Source organism: Anoplopoma fimbria, chromosome 6 (assembly GCF_027596085.1).
Source record: "Anoplopoma fimbria isolate UVic2021 breed Golden Eagle Sablefish chromosome 6, Afim_UVic_2022, whole genome shotgun sequence".
Classification (NCBI taxonomy): domain Eukaryota; kingdom Metazoa; phylum Chordata; class Actinopteri; order Perciformes; family Anoplopomatidae; genus Anoplopoma; species Anoplopoma fimbria.
The window spans coordinates 22,795,376-22,817,275 of NC_072454.1; the positions used below are offsets into that span (position 1 = coordinate 22,795,376).

The following is a 21,900-nucleotide window of genomic DNA, read 5'->3' on the forward strand; positions in this document are numbered from 1 at the left end:
GGATATTTTACCACCTGTGTTGCTGTTGATTGTGACTGCGGAATTTAAAAAAGTGCGAGGCCGATGAAAAGGGAGTCCTGTTAATCTGTCTTAATGTCCGTCTACAAAAATGATGAACTGTGATTTACTGAATACTAATAATCTATCAGCGTATTATTCCAAGTTTCATCCCCGAGATGAACAGCATCACCTTCAGTTTCAATAGACACCTTTTGTGCCGAATGGTCGGACAGCTGTTACAACAACATTCCAAAATTGCGCGACAAATTACATTTTTGTACCCCAGACAATGAAGTAATACACAATAAACATTTCCAGCCCCCATAAGACGAGGCATGTAGCTTTCCGCATGTGTGTTATTGGACTTTTGATGATACACATTTGAAAACAAATGTTTTTTGTATTATACATGGGGCCTTGCAAAAAATGCAGCCCACAAGTAAGAAACCAGGTATACAATACAGCACCCATGTCACAGGTGTTATTATAATGAGCATTAAAAAGAGCCTTTTTTTCCCATGTGAAAGTGCCCTCTTTTTCTTTCCCTCCAGTGATCTTTCCTCGCTGCTGGAACAGGAGCAGTGGTGCCCAGCATCTCCACAAGTAATGATCAGCGGTGGGTTTGAGTGGCGAGTACCCTGCGTTTTAGCCGGAGGGATGTAACGACAGTGACCCCCGCTGGTGTAAAACAACCACTGTGGGACACGTGCTTCTTTTACTTTGGCTTTAAGTCCTCTGAATTGTTTGCTGTTTTGTAAATTTGTAAAAAAAAGACAAGGAGAAATCTCCAAATGTCAAACTTCCTTGTTTCCAAGTAACAGCATTGATTTTTTTCTACTCTGTTCCTCAAGGTTTTTGATAATTTTTTATCAATTCTCAGGTGGTCAAACATTTGTCAATTTAGCATGATATCAAAAATGCAGTTGTTGCAGCAATTATAAAATGATTGTGCAACAACTTATGAGACATAAATGAGCATGGAAATGGTCATCATATACTTTTGGCATAATGTTCTAAGCCCTTTTACCCTTATGCAACTTATTTTGATTAATGAATACATTTTTATTAGTTATTTATAACTAGAACAACTTAACCCTCATTGCCTAGCTGCATCTCAAATTCACCTTCAGTTTCCCAGCTTTAAGATGATGTTCACCACTTATATAAAAAAATGATGTCTGTGGTTCTCTAAGGGTTAATTCAAAAGTTCATGTCAGCTGGACAACAGCTAAGCACAATATTAATTACATTCTTTGCTAGACAGTCTAGCTTAGATAATTTTAATTCTTAAAACAAAAAGTTGCTTTTTGCTTAGAACTGTTTTTGCACTAATGATGTGCCTTTTGGACATTCTTTGCACACACATGACCGATAACTACCGCCTTGCCATTTAATTGCAAGCATCTCATTCTGCACATAACAATAAACTTGATGTGGTGGAGCAGCGTTAGAAAGAGGGAGAAGTAGCATACCTGTTCTTTTTAGAGTGCTCGTCCTTCCCCTTCTTCACCCCAAAGATCCTCGTGATCAGAGTGCTGAAAAGAAGAGTGGAGGAGTTCCTCACCTGGGAAAAACAAACAGAAAGAAGAGAGAAGACTGTGAGGGGGTGTAGGTGTCTAGTCTTTCTGGTCAAACCTTCATTGATATAAATGCGGTGTGTGTGTCAATCTGTCAGACAACAATAAAGGTAGAAAACTTCCAAACTCACCGCCCAAACAGGAGAGGTGAAGCCCAGCACGGCAGCCTGCATTCCGTCTGAGACGAAGGGAATAACGTTTTCCCCCAGACGAGTGTCCCTGTACAGAGCCCTGAGGATGTTCAGAGCGTGGACCTGTGGCGACGGACAACAGAACACATTTAACCATTTAGCAGAGTCACATTAGGAATCCATCACATAGCAAATCACACGATTAAAAAGGGCGATGATCTATTCGTCAAAAACATTAACAAGATCGCTCAAAAAAAAAAAGGTACCAGAATGTTTGAGAGTGACATGTTTGTCCGCAAGTCTTCAGAAGATTTTTAAAATATAACATGATCTTCCAAAGATGACTGTTAGACAAACTTACCAGCAACAGCCAAAGTACATCACTATTTGGCTGCTGTTACTAATGTGATTTACAGAGCTGAACTGTCTCATTAGTGCCATCCACCACCATTATGATCATTATGACACAGTTTCATTTTCAGATCAATACAACACTGACCGCCTACAGTCTTAAAAGCCAAGCTTGATTTGAGATTCAACCTTTTTTTTTTTTTTAAGTCTTTAGACGTTTGGTTGCAGAAAAATGTAACTTTCGGAATTAAAGAGCTCAGACGAGTCAAAGCGGCAACATTAATGGGAATGGCTCTCCCAGGTGAGATGTGACTGGATGTGGGACTCATGCGTGAAGCTGCCGGGTGGTCAAACCTGAGGGACGGTGGAGCTGTCCGTGGTCCTGTTGGCGGAGGGCACGGCCAAAGCGATCAGCTCTCTCATGGTCATTTTCAGCAGACTGCAACTGGACGACTTGGGTTCGGAGGAGAGCAGAGCCTGCAGAGTTAAAAAAGAAATAAAAAACACAGCAGATTTAATTAGGTTCAATAGAAAGTCACAACACGTAAACATGTCAGAGATACTAACATCATTACTGTGGATTTTGATTCGTTAGAAGAGTGCTCTATCGGAACTAAAGATTTTCATTCCAGGCCAGGTCCTTCCTTGTCAAAAACCCAGTCCCTACGTTACCCATGATGCATCTCGACTGCTGACTAGATTTGTGCGATTCTTTATTTTTATTTTTTTATATATCCAAATTTGTAGGCTCAAGCCACAACCGCCGCTGCCTCAAAAACGATGTCATTTTCGGCAGCGGTTGAGGCCGAGATGGTTTTGTGTTTTTTTTTTGTTCTTTTGGTTTTTCCACCTTTTCAATAGCTTCAATAAGCTTTCTGCAGAAATTACGTTTTTACATTACTGGTTTCCATCCGTGTATACATTTTGTAAGCTTATGTTGCTCAGTTCCTAATTGTGGAGGCCAGAAATATAACTGCTGATGGTATAATGTGGTCATTCTGTTGTTACTTGTCAAGTTCATATGAAGCAGAAAAAGGTTTTCTTTTTGAGGGCAAATACAAAAGATCCTAAAAACTACACTGTTTTTTTTAAACTCAATATAATAATGCAGTTTATACCTCTTAATAAATTCCCCCCTTATTTAGGGAAAAATAAGTATGGTAGTCTAGTTTTGTAGCTTCAGCGAGATACGTCCCTTTTTGTTGTGTACTCTTTCTAATTATGTATTTTTACAGTCTCATACTTCAGCAGTTTTACTACGAAATGCGCCCTACTTGACGTGAAAATAATCACCTTTTAAATTTGACAAATATGATTATACGATTTAAACTGGATCAAATAATATATTTGTGTCACCGATGAAGACCCTACATATTTTTTTCTGAAATAAGGTCGCTTTTCCACCAGAGGGGGAGGGACTTTGCCTCATCTTATTCTTGACATTTCCTGTCATCAATAAAACAAACAGAATGTACGCTAGCCTTTCATAGAAGGTTCAATGTTATAAGTATGCAACAATGAACAACACAAACATTCAGACTCCCTCATGTGACTAAAAAGTGTACTGCAGATATAAATGTTAAATAAAAACTATGGAAGACATTCTGCTAATGTATTAGGCTATCTTAATATAATCTCCTGCGAGCTACAGCTCGTATCAGCAAATCAATTTAATGAAGTTACATCTACTTGTTGTGTTGTAAACTTCTGAGCTGAACTTACTGATGCTCATCTCTGTATACAGCTGTATCATATCACATAAAGACACGGCTATACGATTACATACGTTTGCCTTCACCGATTGCTTCACTGAGTGACATCATGTGTATTTGTCAGGAGTGGGATTGGGGAATGTGGGAGAGAGGAGGTGACGGCAATTGGCTGTTGCGTGAGTAAGGAGTTATCTGACTGTGGGAGCTGATGGGAGCCAGCTGTGTGTCTGGCCTGGGTTAGGCCTGGGATAGATGGAGGGATGGAGGAGAAGGAGGCACAGTCTGGCTCTTATGAACTCTTTGGGGGATCGAGGCAGATTGAGAGGAAGAGGAGGGCTAGCCCGGTTCCTGTGAAGTCTGTCCCAGGTTGATGCGGACCGGCATGAGGGCGAGCGCGGGAGCCAGCCTTCCCGGATCTGACTCCGTCTTTCTGTGCGAAAGAATGCAACCCAGCACCGCTCTGCCAAGGTGTCAACCTCTGCTGCTCCCCAGACTTCCTCTTCCTCCTTCATCTTGTCTTTTCCGTCTCCCTTCATCCTCATCTTTAAATCATCCGTATGCGTTCTCGTCTCTCTCTCTTTCCCTATATCTTCACCTTTAGCTGTCGCGGTATTTAACATTCAGAAGGAACCATTTTCAAAAACTTGAATCAAGAATAGGGTCTGGCTGAATTCAGCCTGGCACACAAATGCATAAAAAAACAAAAGAGCGTCGGTGATGTCGGTGATGTCAGTGGTGCACCCGTAACCACAAAAAAGACCGGCCCCCCCTCTGAAATTACTGCTGTGATAAAAACATGAACTCCGTCATGTCTAGGTTTAATATCAGTAATCAAGAGGAAGTGGGGAGGCGAGCCGCAGCTGAATAACAGACTCCGAGTCAGTCAAGTGTTGAGTGAGGTTAGTCGAAGATTACAATACGCTGTTAAGAGGTGTGCGGGACTGGTGACTCCTACGAGGGGTCGACCAGAGGACAATATGTGTGTGAGTGTGTGTGTGTTTGTTTGTGTGTGTGTTTTATGAGTGTCTCCACATGTGTGTCACTGAGAAAGAAAAAAAAGACAGATGGATTAAGAAACTGGATGTTCTTCCAGCATGAGTGCTCCAGTGGCATGCCAAGAACTGCTGATTGCACTACTTTGAGGAGTAAACAGGAACACAAAAACACCCACACACAAGATTTTCTATCACTAAGCCTCTGAGAGCTGTCCAACAATCATTCACTAACCATAACATTTCCCATAACGATTGTGGGAAAATCTTCGGGTAAAATTAAATCATACAATTAAATATTAAAAACTGCAACAAAGCATCCGTGTCCAGAAAGGATTAGATCCACTAGCGCCGGGTAAACCAGTGTGACAGTCTCTCTTATGCACACAGAGGAATGTGTTGCTCACTGTGACAAAAGTATGAAAGCGCTACACAAGCAACCTTTTGGTACACGGTTTGCAAAATGTAAACAGAACAACCTGGCTAACACACCTGGATGTAGAAGGGTATCCCGGCGCTGCGTCTCGTGGCACACAGCTTGGATGACGGGTCACTGGATTTGACTTCCTCCAGAACCTCAGACAGCCAGCGGGCCGGAAGCTGCTGTAGGGACGGACTTCCACTCCTTATGCACACACAAACACACACATAGAATTAATATGAGTCGAAATCCTTTAATATGAGTCGAGTTTTTCTTTTTGAGTGATAGTTTTACACACAGGAAACATTTTAAAAATGATTACATCTGATGAATCACAATTAAATAACACACGTTGGTTGTAGTTACATATTAACTAATTTGATAAAGTGCATTTTTGGTTGGAATATTTAATAACTCCAATAGCTGTTGTTGTATGCATGTTTCCAAGATTAATGACGTTAATCTAATACAATAAATCAAATACGAGTCTCCCAAAGCAGAACAATGCACTGATACACCAAACCGACTTAATGTGGCTGCAAATCATTTTTGTTTAAATGTAATTTGCAAACCAGACGGATCTTATAGTAGTATAATAAAAAAGTGTGCCTTAAAATGATTGTTCAGAAAGTGTTAGATGAATTATGATCACACTTTAATGGCCATGGTTATTTTTAAATACTAAGAACTAGTAGTTGCAAAGATCACCAATGACCTCATTTAAGGTAAAGGCTTGATTCCTATTAAGTGACAGCCAACAAAATTATCAAATTTGGATCCGTTGGTCTCATGTGCAACTATTTGAAAGTGGATGACATTTCAAAGGAAACTTCCTGCACTTAACTCTAGACACATTAACACTGTTCCTCTGTGGCATCTGGTACTCTGAGCATTTTAAGACAAATGCTAAGAATATGATCTAAGGCAGGTCTGGCGAACACACATCCACACCCACAAGAAACAGCTCTGCCCTGTTCTGAAAGACGCAGCTGTTTTAACAAGAGTCAGTAGAGCAAAGAGGACAAATTAAAACAATCCGATGTGGAGTATAGAGCGAGGGTGCAGCGCTGCTACACACACAATCAACTGTCACTATCACACACACTTGACAAGGCAGGGACACACACATCTTTACTGACAAATGCAAGCAGTGATGTATATTTTTGCAGTTGCAAGGGGGTATGTGGAAAGATTGTGAAGTAGCTCAACAAATTACAAACAAAAAGACAATGACAATTTGATTTTTCTTTTAAATCCACATAATAAGTATGACACCTGATCACTGCTGCGATTAAGCAAAGTGAAATATTTAGTGAGCAAGCAGAGAGGTTAAAACAGCTAAAATGAATGGTTGATCACTAAAAGTAATGGATGAATAGTTAACATAGGTCAATAAAAATAATGGATAATGTTTAAATAGCTGGCTAAAAGTAATTGATAAATATTTGAAATAGTTAGCTAAAGCAATGGATAAATGTTTAAATATCTCGCTAAAAGTAATGGATAAGTGTTTGAAATAGTTAGCTAAAGTAATGGATACATGTTTGAAATAGTTAGCTGAAGTGATGGATAAATGTTTAAATAGCTGGCTAAAAGTAATGGATAAGTGGTTGAAATAGTTAGCTAAAGTAATGTTTAATGGTTGTAATAGTTATAAAGTTTAAAGTTAGCTAAAGTAATGGATAAGTGGTTGAAATAGTTAGCTAAAGTAATGGATAAAGGGTTTAGCTAAAGTAATGGATAAAGGGTTGAAATAGTTAGCTAAAGTAATGGATAAGGGTTGAAATAGTTAGCTAAAGTAATGGATAAAGGGTTGAAATAGTTAGCTAAAGTAATGGATAAAGGGTTGTAATAGTTAGCTAAAGTAATGGATGTAATAGTTAGCTAAAGTAATGTTTAATGGTTGTAATAGTTAGCTAAAGTAATGTTTAATGGTTATAGTTAGCTAAAGTAAATGTTAGATAAATGGTTGTAATAGTTAGCTAAAGTAATGGATAAAGGGTTGAAATAGTTAGCTAAAGTAATGGATAAAGGGTTGAAATAGTTAGCTAAAGTAATGGATACATTTTTTAAATAGTTAGCTAAAGTAATGGATAAATAATAGTTAGCTAAAAGTTGAAATAGTTAACTAAAAGTAATGGATTAATGGTTTGAATACATAACTAAAAGTAATGGATAAATGGTTAGAATACTTAGCTAAAAGTAATATCAATATCATTAATAGGTAAGATAGATTTGGTGAATACATTTGAAACATGATGGTGGTGTCGATAAAGGGGGGCTTGTGTGGGGTGCGTCTGACCAAAACTAGGTTGGGAAACACTGCAGTAAACAACTCCAGATATAAATGCACATGCCTTAACAGGGAACCCAGTTAAAGATAAACGAGAACATGAAGAGAGTTGGAAAATAAATGTTAAATTCAGAAAAAGAAATTGGGGGAAAAATGAAGAGAGAGGGGGAGAGAGAGACATAGAGACACAGTGAGAGAGTGCAAACACAGTGGAGCACACCAGAGCCAGATCCCAAGGCAGAGCATCAAAAGGCCGTGGTGAAGCACCCCGCAATCAACACCCCATAACCCAGCACACAGCCTGCATACCGTCCACACACTGCTCTTGCCCTCCTGAAAACACTGGCTCACATCCACACACGCACACGCTCCCCAGCGCTCCTCCACGCAAACCGCTAGAATGTCGCCCTCGTTACACAACACGCCGCGCGGCTGGTTCCTGCTCAAGAACAAAAACAAGAGAGTTTTGTTTTAACTGCTCAGCGCTGGGCGGTTCAAAGTAAACACTGCTGCGACGGGTTTTAGTGGTTCGTCACCTGCCGCAGGGCTAAAGACATCTTCCACAAGATTGAGGAAAACACGGAGGTACAAAGAAAGAGAGGAATTTTCTTTTAATGTCCAGAATTGAAAGTATGATTTTTTTTTTAACTTCCTCCTTTCCCTAAGGAGGATAATAGAAGGATTATTTCCATGACTAGCAGAGTTGATGTGCAGTCACGTTGCCCCCTGGCAGCATCAGTCTAGCACTCTTCAATGTGCCATGAAAGTGCTCTGAAATATAAAACTTCACCTCAAATGTTTTGGTTTGTTTTTTATTTTCCAATACTTAGCCATTCCTTAGCCATTCCTTGCACACACACACACACACACACACACACACACACACACACACACACACACACACACACACACACACACACACACACACACACACACACACACACACACACACACACACACACACACACACACACATAAATCTCACTGCAATCATTTTAAGTACCCACATGATTAGGCTAATGTCAATGTAAATTGAAAGATGTTATCCCCGTTATAAAATAATAACTGGTAGTTAAATTAATAGTTAAACAATTTGCTATCGTCCGGAGATTCTGAAGTGATTATTATTAACATCAACCTAATGTCTGTGCAATCAATATGAAGCCACAGCCAGCAGCCGGCTAGCTTAGCTTAGCACAAAGACTGAAAGGGGAAACAGGAAAACAAAAAAAAAACTACCAGAAACAAAGAAACCTACACTGGAAAATGACCGGTTGTAAATGATCAAAGATGGGTTACAGGGTTGCTGGTTACAATCTTTGTGCTAAGCTAAGTTAACCAGCTGCTTGTTGTAGTTTAATAAAAGGCATACAGCCGTTGATACACTGTGCAATAAAGCCAATAAGCTTCTATATCTATTTATAAATAGCCGCGTTTCTTCAAAAAGTATGTGTACTAACGCCTCTGCTCCATAAACAAACTGATGGGTCAACATTACAAGTTATGTGGTCAAATTATTTCATGACGAACAACAGCTGTGTGCAGGAAAGTCTGGTCGTCACACAGGTTGCCGGGCTTGGTGCCATCGTCCCGACCAAAACTTGAGCTCAGTGACATATCTGGCAACCCGCACTGTAAGAGAAGATACTGCGCAAAGGTGCTATGCAGGCGAATCCTGTCAAGAAATAGTCCCCCTAAAAATCACTAATTATGATTTCTACATTTCCGTTTAAAAGAATTAAGATAGTATGTGTTGCTGAGTGCGCTTTGGAGTTGTCAGCTTGTGTATTTACTTAATTTGGACAGAACCAGCCTAGCTGTTTCCCCCTGCCTCCAGTCTTTATGCTAAGCTAGGCTATCGTTATAATGACTCTAATGAGATTCTAACCAATCTTCTCATCTCACTTTAGGAAAGACACTAAAATAAGAACATTTCCCAAAATGTTGAAAGGTTCCTTAAAAAACAAAACATATTAGACTTTCTTGAAAAAATTAAATGTTATCAGCTTTTTAATTCAATAATTAAACATTTCTAAATTGATTTTTTGCATTGAGTTGTACCATTTTTTCTCATGGCTTAGCGTCTCTGTGGTCTGTTGGCCCTCCAGAGGGCTCCGGATGATGAATAACACTAATTATCCAGTCTTGATGTAATTAAATATATTAAACCTGAGCACTGATACTGAGAGGACTTGCCTGCTTGCTAATTACAAGGCACACTGACACTCCAGTCATGATGGGAGCTAATGCCCTCAGCCATTCGGAGGTATTACCTTTCAGCCCTTTGCCCCCAAACGTGAAAACACATACACACACACACACACCTGCAGAGCATGTCGGTGAGGCGTACAAAGCCCACATAAGCCAGTTCAAAGGCGCCACGGTGACGGGACTGCAGGAGCTGCTGACGGAAGTACAGGCCTACCCCCTCCACCTGGAACAGAGAGAGAGACAGAGAGGAAATCAGCAGCTGAACTGTAGCCAGAGCAAAACTGCTGGCTAGGTGCCTGACCGTGTGTGTGTGTGTGTGTGTGTGTGTGTGTGTGTGTGTGTGTGTGTGTGTGTGTGTGTGTGTGTGTGTGTGTGTGTGTGTGTGTGTGTGTGTGTGTGTCAGAAACAGAAGTGACCAGTCACAGTTCGATGACATAACTGAAGTCAAAATAATTATGTGACATGAAAGGTTGCATAATACCTAAACATTTTAACAATGAGAGTCAAGAATGCAGAGTTACAGATTGTTTTTCATGAATCTTACCACAGAGAAAGCATTAACTTAGTCTTATTGTCTAGGAGATTCCTTTTAACAAAGTTCACCCAAACGGATGACTGATAAATAAAGTGATAGAATGTTGTATGATAGCATTTTATGGATAAGACCTTGACTGAGCACAATCAAGGTCAACAAGCGTCTACAAAGACTTCAGAGTATCAATGATTAAGCTGGAGGCTTTACAGAACTGATGTTTACTTTTAACATAGATTAATTAGTCATCTATCTTTTCATTCATTGATTATTGATCTGTGATTTTTTCTATATAATGTCGGAAACATTACAATAATACACACTTTCCCAGAGCCCAGGGTGAGGTCTTCAAATGACTTGCTCTGTTTGACCAACAGTGCAAAACCCAAAGCAGGGCAGGAGCGGTAAAACATGCAACAAAAGGTACCCGGTCAGAATCAAACTGGTGACAATGCTGTTATAGTGTGTTTCAACCACTAAGCTATCAGGTAACCCCTGTGTATTCAATTTATAATTCACAAAAAGAAAGGCAAGCAGGCTTTTGAAGCCTTCTATTAATCTCATTGAATTATTTATTTATGTATCTATTCTTAACAATATTGTCTATTAGTATAAGTATAAGTAAGTATCATGAATATACAACTGTTTATTTATTGGCAGGCAACATATTCCACTTTCTCTCTCCACCAAGCAGTCCAGTCCAGTCCAGTTCAGTTCAGTTTGATACACATTAGAACGGTTATTTTTGCACTTCTATTGAAAAATGTTGTTGATTGTTCCAACTGAACCACTCAAGTCTTGGTTCCACGGACATCCTGCACAAACAATTTGTATTAAATGATATAATTAAATGGCAGCTTGTAAAACTACACCATACACCACGCTGTTCAATTGACAAAGAGCCGATCCAGTATAAGGTTGGCATTGGAATGATTCAGCGACTGTCCTGTTCAAGGTGAACTGATACACACTGAGGAGGTACTATCTGTAGGGAAAATACGGCATCGAGAAAATTGTCTTGGGTGTTTTGCATAATCTGATGAAAACGTTCAGTGTCCGATCGATCAGAGCGCCCTTAAAGTTAATCCTGACATTTGTTTCAGAAGAACTATAGAACAAGTGATACGAGTGGAGGCATTTTAAATGTGAATTGCTGAGATTTTGGAACTTGATTGGGTGACTTGTGTCAAAGCACAGAGACTACTGTGAATACTTGACGAGTCAACGCTGCAAATCCTCACAAACAGAGCACATCTCATCGACTCTGTTGATGCAAAATCTGTCCAAAGCCAAGAACAACAGTCGAGTGAGAATTGCTGTTACGATGAAACCAAAGAAGAGGGCACTTAGATCCAAATGAAACCCTCTTGTAGTCTTGGTACTTAGTGTGTGATTCATTTTGTAAAGTCATGCAACTCCATCTAAATACATGCTGCAAACTTGATACAAAGCCAAAACAATTCCATCCCATGCCTCCCCCAACACATGGTCATTTTACATGCTGGCACAAAGCAGCTTAGTCATTTAGACAGAAAGCGGTTCATTGTCTCTTAAAAAAATTCCAACTAAAAGCAAAGCCCTATTTGTGTATAAAAGATGAACTGCGTCATCTAATCCCACTATGGCCTTTTCTCTATTTGGCAAGAAAAGTGAAGCTGAAACACCGGCTGCACTCTTGTTTTTAGAGACACCACTTAAGTTTTCATCCAGTGAGCGTCGAGCATGACGAGCGTGAGAGCGGCATGTCGGTGGCGTGACAAGTGTGTTCAAATAAGGATGCTGAGACATCCACATAATGGCCACCATCAGTAAAACCACCCAGTTAGTAATAGTGTTAGCGACATTATTCTAACTACACACACACACACACACACACTAACACAAAACTGAGTGCCGTGGCAGTGCGTAAACTGGTGAGTGTGTTGCAGGTGAAGCGGCAGGGCGAGGCGGACGCGGAGCTTCGGTGCCCTGTCATTTAGCCTGTGGTGTCACCGCCACCGCAGAGGCGGCCGGGCCTCGGGCTTAGTCAGGGGTGGCATGGAGGGCACAGGGAGGGAGGGGGAGGGGGGGTGAGGCCCTGATTCCCAAAAAAATAAATAACAGTGTGAATGGGAGAAAAAAAAATCCCAAACAGCCCCTCAGGGGATGTTGGGTTAGACACAACATCTAAACTAACACAGACGGAGACCCGCAGACGAACCAGGAGTTCGACGAAACCCTGATGTCACAGAAAGATGCATGGAGACGGGTTCACGAGAGGAGAACAGCAGGAGAATGTGCTGACAAAGGATGATGGAAAAATGTGTAAAATAAAGAATAAATGATTGAAAAATGTAGGGCTTATGCAGCCCGTTTTTTTGGGGGGGGCCACATGACTGGACAATAAACCTGTCTGACCCTGCAGACCTGAAGTGGACTTAACTTAAAAACACCAAAAGTAGGGACTGAGAAAACCACAGCGGTGCCAAGCCCAATGACTTATCACATCGGTGGCCAGAGTGGACTCCCAGGACAGGGCCTGACCTCACCGGGGTTAAAAATGGCAGCGACAGTCACTTGTTAGATGGCCCCGTGGCTGCCGGGGCCCAGACCGCTGCGGTGCCGAGCTGGGCCACGGCTTCGCCTATTTAAAAGTGTCCCTCCCTGAGGTTCCCCCCCCCGGATGTGTAACTGGTTAAAAAAAAAAAGGGCCAACTGAGCTTCCTGGAGGGTGAGAGGTGGGAAGGGGGGAACGACTTTATTTGGACGTCAACTTCCTGTTTGTGAACGTGCCCGTTTCCCAGAAAAAAAAAAAGCTTCCATGTGCGGAGAGAGAAGTTTCCCGAGTGTAATTACACGTATGGGGGGGGGGGGGGGGGGCAGACTTATTCCCCCTGACAGCCGAGGGTTAAACAGCTCTCTGATGATGTTGCTGCAGGAGAGAATCATGAAGCTCTGGTATTCTAAATGATACCGACAATAGAAAGTTAGGATTCAGATCTTTTACTTTTCACACAATAAAAAAATTGAATCATCAGCTGTTCTAGTTTAGTTGTAGTTGTTGGACTTTTTTATTAAAACATATGTTTAAACTAAACTAAGATTGATTAACCAGTGTGAAGCATTCAGTCATCGCTGAAGGTCAGACCAAAGCTTTTTAAACTAATGAGGGTGACAGATCCATGAATACATGTTTTCTTTAGGAAACAATGAGGACGACAGGTCGGGAAACTTCTGCTTTGTGTTCTCATGTCTTCTTATTGTATTCTGTCAACTTTTTCAAAGACATGTCACAGTGGGAAAAGCCCAGGTGTGACTAACACAATGAATGATTCAATGTATTAGCCTTTTAGAATACTTTAATAGAACAGAGCCACTGTTATTAGTAGTGAGTCAAGATGTCTTGTGGGTAAAATAAGTGTCCAAAGTCACCTCCTAATTCACTTTGTGCTGCATAAAAAGCACTCAAGAGTAGTAGTCGAGTGGTTACAGCCCATGTCATATAACCATCCCATATAACTTTGCAGGTTTGCTCTCCCCCTTGCTGCAAATTTCGACACTGCCCAAAAAGAAAAAAAAAAGTTAACTCTCCAGTGAGCAGTAAAATGAGATTTAAGACGCCTCAATCCTCATCACTTTGCGCTTTCTGCGACAGGAGATTTTTAGCAAAAAGGAAGTACATTTTTTCCTCTTTGGGAATCTCTGGAGGTAATATAACTTTTTATAAATTAACATACAATGGCGTGAAGTAAATATTGTGCACTAGAGTGCAAATAGAGAGCGATGTGGGACAAAGCATTCTTATTGTGGTCACATTGTGGATGTGTGTGTTTCTCCTTTAGCCTCAGAGCGGCCAAACAAATGGTCTGTCTCCTCTGTATAACCGAGGCTCCAAACCGATCCAGGCTGAGCTACGCCAAATAAACAACCCGAGCTGTCAAACTCCAGCTGACCAGCATCTCTGGTGGTCCATCCCGCTCATACAGTATAACGTGCTTCTCCATCCTTTATTTCTCTGTTACAATCAGCCAATGTCATCGTTATGTATTACTTCCTTTTCAACTCATCTTTGCTGCAAAAGCTTAAAAGATATTGCCAAAAATATTGCGCTTACTGATCATCAACTGAAAAATATAGTCAGGGGAAAAAAAGAAATCAAAAATTACTATCGACGCCCATCCACAACTATTGCCGTTGCCATGGCGCCACCCAGTGACAGAAAAAGTTGCAGTGTTACCAGGCCAACAAGGATGTAACACAGAATACTAGTTGAGAACCGCAGGAGGTGTTGAGCTCGCACACATTTTGGAAAGAGGTGTGTTTTGGTCACACACACACACAAACATATGTTTGCCCATGCATGTCATCACTGTGGTAGGGCAGAGGGACTGTGTCCGCAACGAGTTGGCCAGACCCAATTTTCCGAACACTATTGGAATCACCCCACTGAACGTTAACACACACACACACACACACACACACACACACACACACACACACACACACACACACACACACACACACACACACACACACACACACACACACACACACACACACACACACACACACACACACACACACACACACACACACACACACAGACACACACACACACGTTCATAGTTTCCTCTCGTCCATGTGGTCATCAGAGGAGTTTGTTAAATCATGGTTATGTAATGGGGCCTGTCGCCATGGTTACCACAGCGGACAACATGGTATCCATGAATCAATGAATACTTCAGGACACTGCAGGAATGGGCTTGATAATGATGTCACGACCACGGCGACAGTCAAAACGACCCTGGCTGTTCTATGCAGCATGATATTGTGTCCTTCGGTTTGAGAGGGAAAACTGAATAATTGTTAAAGGAGCATGGAATTGAAAAACATGTTGACAAACTGTAATTTGCCAAACTGAGGCCTATATGTGGATGTAATATGTCTATGTGGTCAAAATCATTTCAAAATCCTTTAGATGGATTATGATGAAATGTTGCAGGAAGCAAAGTCACGGGAGAATACGCCTCGAGTTCGGCATTTCAGCCGTCGCCATCTTGGATTTTTGTCCATCGCCACATTTTTGCAACCAGTGATTGAAAGTGGCCGTGTTTATATTGCAGATGAGTGATGTAGAGACAGCATATGTGGCTCTAGTGGTGGTTAACGACCTGTCAATCACAAGGTAGCCCCGCCCTAAAGCACATTTGACTCCAAATGAGACCATTATTTACTAAATGAACATCATGCTGTATTGAAGAAGACTTGAAACTAGAGTTAGAGACCATAAACTCATGTTTACAATGTTTACTGATGTAATAAATCAAGTTAGAAGAAGGGTCATTTTCTCATAGACTTCTATACAATCAGAGGAGTCGCCCCCTGATGGACATTAGAGAGAATGCAAGTTTAAGGTACTTCCACATTGGCCTCACTTTTTAGAACCAGAGGATGCTGTCTGTCTATTACAGAGAATGTGCTGGTTATAAATATTTGTCTCCATATGCTCTTGTATAGTATCTACTTTTTATGATACTCATACTTTAGTTGTATCATTTATTCTACTTTGTCTATTTATCTGTACTATTGCTGTCCTTGTGCAGCTGCTGCAACGTCCAATTTAACTAAACTTAACTTTTAAAATCACACATAGGCAATGGTATTATGGAGCATGTAGGATCTTTAAAGTTAATCCAACATACATTGCCTGTTTGTACACATGGACGAGTGTATATGGACCATTGTAGTAAGATTATATTAAAATCAACGTTTCCCTAATAGGAACAGGAAAAAGGAAATAAAATGTAAAATCCAATTGCTAATACATAACACACAGTGCAATGTAGTAAACGGACAGATGACTGTCTTTGCACAAAATCCTAATACTCTAAATCACACAAACACAAAAATAACACGTTCAGCAAATAGCACAGTAGGATACTTCCTACTTTCTCTCACAGGATGGTAGATAAATGCTCGACAGGCTAACACAAACACACATGCACACACACCCTTTACCCCCTACGCAGACAAACACAGCCCATGTCTGGTACCCTTGTTATTATGGACGTTCACATGCTGAACCGCTCAGACAACTATTCCTGTGTGAGTCTGTCTGTGTGTCAGTCTCAGTGTGTGCATGTGTGTGTTGTTTAAAGCACTCAGTGTTTTCCTGCTGCTGGTGGAAGTGATTTGGAAAGAATGCGGTGGAAAGGGAGGGGCGTCGCGGCGTTAAACCAGCGGGGTCGGGCCTGAAATGAAAGTGCGGTGCTAACGAGGGCGGATGCTAATTGAGGAGCCTCCCAGCGTGGTGTCACACACACACCACACCACACCACACCCACCCCCACACACACACACACACACACACACACACTTCTCCCGTTACAGTTTGTAAACACACATATAGTGAAATAAATGACACCTTATTACATGGAAAACTTTGTTTGTGTTTGTGGATGGCAGTTGTATTTTTTAGATTGTCCTGTCATCATGACACACAATTTCCAATTCCCGAAGTGATCGAGGTGGGGGGGCCGACTTGTGTTCTCAGCAGCACACCACCACATCTCAGCTGTTACAGTTTGGTTAGCCTTGTTGGCCATACTTTCCCAAAATGTGACTTCAAAGCGGTAAGAATAGTGACAAGACAGAGCTGAGAAGGGGAAGCAGATGTTTGAAGGGCCCTCAGGCACATGTGCAAAGCAACAGACACACAAAAAACACACGCAAACAGGAGAGCAGAGCTCAGGATCAGGATGCAATTCATAATGACGAGTACGAAGGCATCAGCCCAATGTTTTCTCTCCCAATGCTGGTTTCTAATACCCAGCACTTACTCCCCCCCACATTTAAAAATCTCGACAACACACCTACTGGAACTTATTGGGATATTTTTTATGTGGACATGAGTTCACTGTGGCACTGAAAACGTGTTCTGCAATGAGATAATGGCTTCCAGAGCGCTCAACTTCAACGACTTGCATAACTGCAGTGGATCGAAACGTGAATCAAGTCGCATTATCCTTTTGCAGATGTTCTGTAAATTGGGTTAAAATGTGCAACACATTAGGATGGAAACCTGGCCTTTGTCAACAAATCCAGACCAAAAGCAACAATGTGTTAAGCTTGGTTTAAGATGGCCGCTGTGACGCAGGCCCGAAGTGCTCGCGTCGGGGCGCTAAATGCTCCAAAAGTTGTTGCAGCGTTTGGTCCTGCACCTCTGAATTTTGTAACTAGGCGGTGCCGAACATGCTTCATCCTGGGCTTTACAGACATGATTGCCACAACTAGCTTACTGGTAAGAGTGTTAACAAGTCTGAGGATTTCACAAGGACGCCAATTTGTTTTTAAATGTTCTAAAAATCTACATTTGACTAAATATTTTGCCATCTAAATCAAAATGTTAACAGAATATTCAACCTCTGTTTTTTATTCCAGTACATTAAATATCTGACTCCTTTCTTTACATGGCTTGTATAAAGGCAATAAAGTAGTATATGAATATGAGATATGAGTTTACATTGGATTACAATTACACCTCAGCATTGAGGAGTTTCGTTTATGGTGTTTTGCAGGGAACACATGCTGACTTCTTTACAGAACATTTTGTTTCCCCGTCTGGCGTTTTGGAGGATACTGAAAAGAACAACGCCTTGAGCGAGAATGACCTTAATGTGTGCTCAAATCAAGGAACGCTGTAATTTGTCTCCCATTACTTTAGACATTGATTACTTTGTGGCACTCAGCCCCGAGCCCATTCGTTCAAAATAAAACCTGAATCTTTATAACAGGTCACAGACCAAAGCGTGTGTTCCAAATGTTTTTGTGTGGCGCTATGGTAAAGAGGAGAAAGAAACACCAGGCTGGATATACAAACACACCAACGCACAGCACTTGGCTGGATGCTCCTGTATATGAGGTAAAAAGAATGCAGCTTTGTGTGAGTGTGTTCGGTCCGTCAAGATCTCACCTGTTCCTCTGTGATGAGTCCGGACTGTGTGTCATCGGTGCAGTGAAGAGGCAGGCTCTGACACAGCTGTCCAAGCAGCATGGCCACTTCCTTCATGCTCCGCCAGCAACATACCAGCACCATCTGGGCTGTCACCCTGTAGCCCTCACCGCCTGGAGCCAACACACACAAGCACAGTGACACATATGCGAAAAGCGACATGGAAAAAGTTTGATCACTTTTGGGTTGGTTACCTTATAACTTACAAAAACTGAAAACTAAAATAATTATTTGTCCTATTATGTCATGTACCATGTTAAAGCTTTGTACGTCCAAAAATCATCTACATTTGTTGTTTGTGTTGGGTCACTCATACTACACATACCCAAACACAATGCACAGAGCTATTTCATTTTCCTTATCATTTTAAAGTGAATTATGTAATCGTTTAATAAGATTCTCAGAACTATTGTACTGTGCACTGAATAAATATACTACACAAACATAAGGTCAAACACCTCCCCCATCAGGACATCCCTGGAACTGCACCCACAAGCATAAATTACTTGCATTGTACTTCACCTACTGAATTCACTTCAATCACAAGTGAAGAATAAAATTGATAAAACTGATGATATAAAATGGTAACAGTCCCTAACCGCCCACCCCCTACCCTCACTGCACTTTAAAATCCTAAGAGTTTTTTGTCTGCATGTCCACAGGTATTCAAAACAGCAAACAAAGAACGTCAGTGTTACAGAAATATAACACACATTGTTGTTGGGACATTATGGGCCTTTATTATATCAAAAAACATTTAAAACTCAACACGAAAAATCTAAAATTTGTATCAGTATTCCGGTCATACTTTCATTTGTGGAATAACAATGTTCCATACAAAGTAAAACAGAAAAATGATGGACATTTTTTCAAACTTTTTTTTCAGATTAAGTGTGACTTGCATTTTCCGATGTGCCTCGTATCTGTTGGTTCAGATTTGACTGAGTTGTGATGAGAAGGGATATGTCCCTATACACACACAACCACACACACACCCACACCTCTCTTTGGGATGCTCTCCTCACCGTTTGAATACACCTTAACTACTGTAACGTTGAACTGTTTATGGAAAGCTACCTTTCCGTGTTATGTTGAACGGCATCGGCACAACGACTTCTGACTCACCTGTGTTCAGTGGCGGTTTGTGTGTGGTCTGGGTCTGTGTGCGATCATCTACGCACTCTGTGTCCAGCTCTCTGGCATTTGTGAAGAAGTCATTGGTGTCTCTGGGCTGGATCTCCTGCAGGATCCTCTGCAGACCTGCGGACGTCTCTGTCCAAACACACACAAGAAAAGACACATCATATTATTAATATCTCCTCATGTGAGGTCCATCTATTTTAGTGTTTTTTAGTGACTATATCATTTTCCTAAACCCCTTTCTTTTTTACTGTCTACAAAAAAAGTGATCATGGATAGGAAGTGTTCTTGCATGAGGCCCACTGAGTGCGTGCAGCATAATCTAAGGCAGACCTGGGCCTGACGGGTCTAAGACAAACCACAAAATTTTTGTCATGAAGCTGGCTTTTATTTTGAAAATCTTATGTGTTATTAGTGTGCTTCTTCCTGTCCTCCCACGGAGTAAGAACGGCAAAACTACCCATGGATTGTATTTTGTAAACAGAGATCTTACTGCTGTAGTCTAAAAGACTGTGGTAATGAATAATGCACTTTAAAATAACTTGTCAAAGATGATAAACAGGAATACAGGATGGGTTGTGTACTTGAAGGCATCTGCGTATTACGTGTTTGAATGTGCTGTGTGTGTAATTAAGTAATTTGTCAAGTTTGATTTCCACAATTTGGCATTTACAGTCCACAGTTGTTGGTGTGTTTCTCATAAATGATTGGAAAAAATAACATGTAGGTGTGTGTAAAGGTCAGGAGAGAGTGCAGTGGGTGTACTGGTTTGGAATTATTTTCCATCAAGTTTGTTTGTTTTTATCTTTAAATCTTGCTTTATGAACCTGAAATGCATATTGTATCTTTTGAGGTTTTTTTGTTTTGTTAAGTCTTGTTAACTTACCAAAACAATAAGTCCTGTACAGTAGGTTAAAACACTCCTGCACATGTCATTTTCTTAATAAGAAGTTATTTGGAGTGACTTTCGATATAATAAATGTTGAAAATAAGTGCACAGTCTGTTTTCTATAATTTCATCTAGCGACAAAATTAAAGGATATATTTTTTGGGCCCCCAGCAGCAATCTGGGTTTCTCATGTGGCCCCCCGAGAAAAAGAATTGCCCATCCCTGATGCAAGGCCAGGCTGAGAAATCTGACTACCTGAGTCAGTATCCATGGGGATGAGTCCCTCTGGGGAGGAGCTCTGGACCACAGGGGAGACCACATCAGACATCCTGTAGCACACAGCAATCAGCTCCGACACCAGACATCTCCACTGCTCCGGCTGACTCAAACTCCTAAACATACAAAACACACAGTAAACAAGTACGATTATAACTAAGGTTATGGCAGCAAAGCAGCAGATCTAAATGGAAGTAGGCTCACTCGGTGTTTAGATGCTGAAGGACGGCAGTGATGCAGTGGGCTCGGCCATAGAGGGGATAGGAAGCAGATGCCTGCAAGAGAGACAACTCCGCCCTCGACACCTCTGACTCCAGACAGCGCAGCAAGAACTGAACCACTGAGGAGAGAGGAACAATCGTTTCATCTATTTTATTCAGTACCAACACAGACACATACATTTATTGATGTTATGCGTCTGGATCTTACCAGCCAGCATGTTGAGCTCAAAGATGACTGCTTCAGAGGTCTGGGTTGGTGAGGAGGAGGAGGGAGGCCTGAATTCGAGGCCCTGCTCCTGGGCGCAGTGCAGCAGAGCCAGGCCCAGGTCCGGCTGGTGGAGCAGCAGGTTGAGGAGGTGGGCTGCCGTGACGCTGTCGAAGGGCTTGGTGCTGGTGCTGAGGTCCAGAGCAGCCTGAAGGACAGAGCGCGTCCTCTCCGGGACCTAACGTCAGAAAGACAGTGGTGGCATCAGTAAAACAACTTGGAACATACAGTTAATTCAAATGACAGAAATTTAAACTGGACTTTTATGCACAAGAACATTTTCATTATGAAATAAACATTAAAAAATACTACTGAAGACACCAACCTTAAAGTAGAAAATGAGTGAAAGTGCTATAAAACAAATGTTAGGGGCACCAAACAAAATCAAAAAGATGCCAGATCTAAAGAATCTCATTTTTAATATTAACCTGTAGTCCCACAGCCGAAGGCGGGAGTTGCCGTAGTAGCGTCGAGGACAGTTGTTTGACTTCCAGGAAGTTGCTGGCAACGCAGTAGAGGACGTTCTGAGCGTGGGCAGAGGTCACGGCCTCGCCGAGGGCAAACACATCAGGCCCTGAGGAGAACACAGAGAGGTAGAGGTGAAGAAGCGCAGAGAGGGGACAGTGAGGGACAAGAGGCAGAGTGTACAGCGAGCCAGCTGGAGCGTCGGGTTGGCCAGCGGCGGGTAGATGAGTTACATGAACTGTGCCAAGCGTAGCCACTGAGCTGTCCTTGAGTGAAGCATTAAACTCCCAACTGCTCTGAGCGTTTTGGATGAAATACAAATAGGACTGTACCGACTGTCATTGTTTTATATTTAGAGCTTATAATGCAGTTTTGAAATCAGTCTCTCGTCATATATTATGACATCATCACCCTACATTTTTTGGGAAAATCCT

At 41.4% G+C, this 21,900-nt stretch overlaps 1 protein-coding gene across 2 annotated transcripts in view; it reads right to left on the minus strand.

Annotated features, from left to right (window-relative positions):
- thada (THADA armadillo repeat containing) overlaps positions 1 to 21,900 on the minus strand; it is a 96,065-nt gene that overhangs the window by 65,775 nt on the left and 8,390 nt on the right. For both annotated transcript variants that reach the window (XM_054600106.1, XM_054600104.1), the window contains exons 16-26: positions 21,430 to 21,575; positions 20,945 to 21,179; positions 20,720 to 20,855; positions 20,495 to 20,631; positions 19,336 to 19,482; positions 18,172 to 18,323; positions 9,802 to 9,911; positions 5,256 to 5,388; positions 2,414 to 2,536; positions 1,709 to 1,831; positions 1,473 to 1,564 (exon numbers count right to left, since the gene is read on the minus strand). In XM_054600106.1, coding sequence (XP_054456081.1) covers positions 1,473 to 1,564; positions 1,709 to 1,831; positions 2,414 to 2,536; positions 5,256 to 5,388; positions 9,802 to 9,911; positions 18,172 to 18,323; positions 19,336 to 19,482; positions 20,495 to 20,631; positions 20,720 to 20,855; positions 20,945 to 21,179; positions 21,430 to 21,575 — 1,534 coding nt within the window. The remainder of the gene's footprint in view (positions 1 to 1,472; positions 1,565 to 1,708; positions 1,832 to 2,413; positions 2,537 to 5,255; positions 5,389 to 9,801; positions 9,912 to 18,171; positions 18,324 to 19,335; positions 19,483 to 20,494; positions 20,632 to 20,719; positions 20,856 to 20,944; positions 21,180 to 21,429; positions 21,576 to 21,900) is intronic.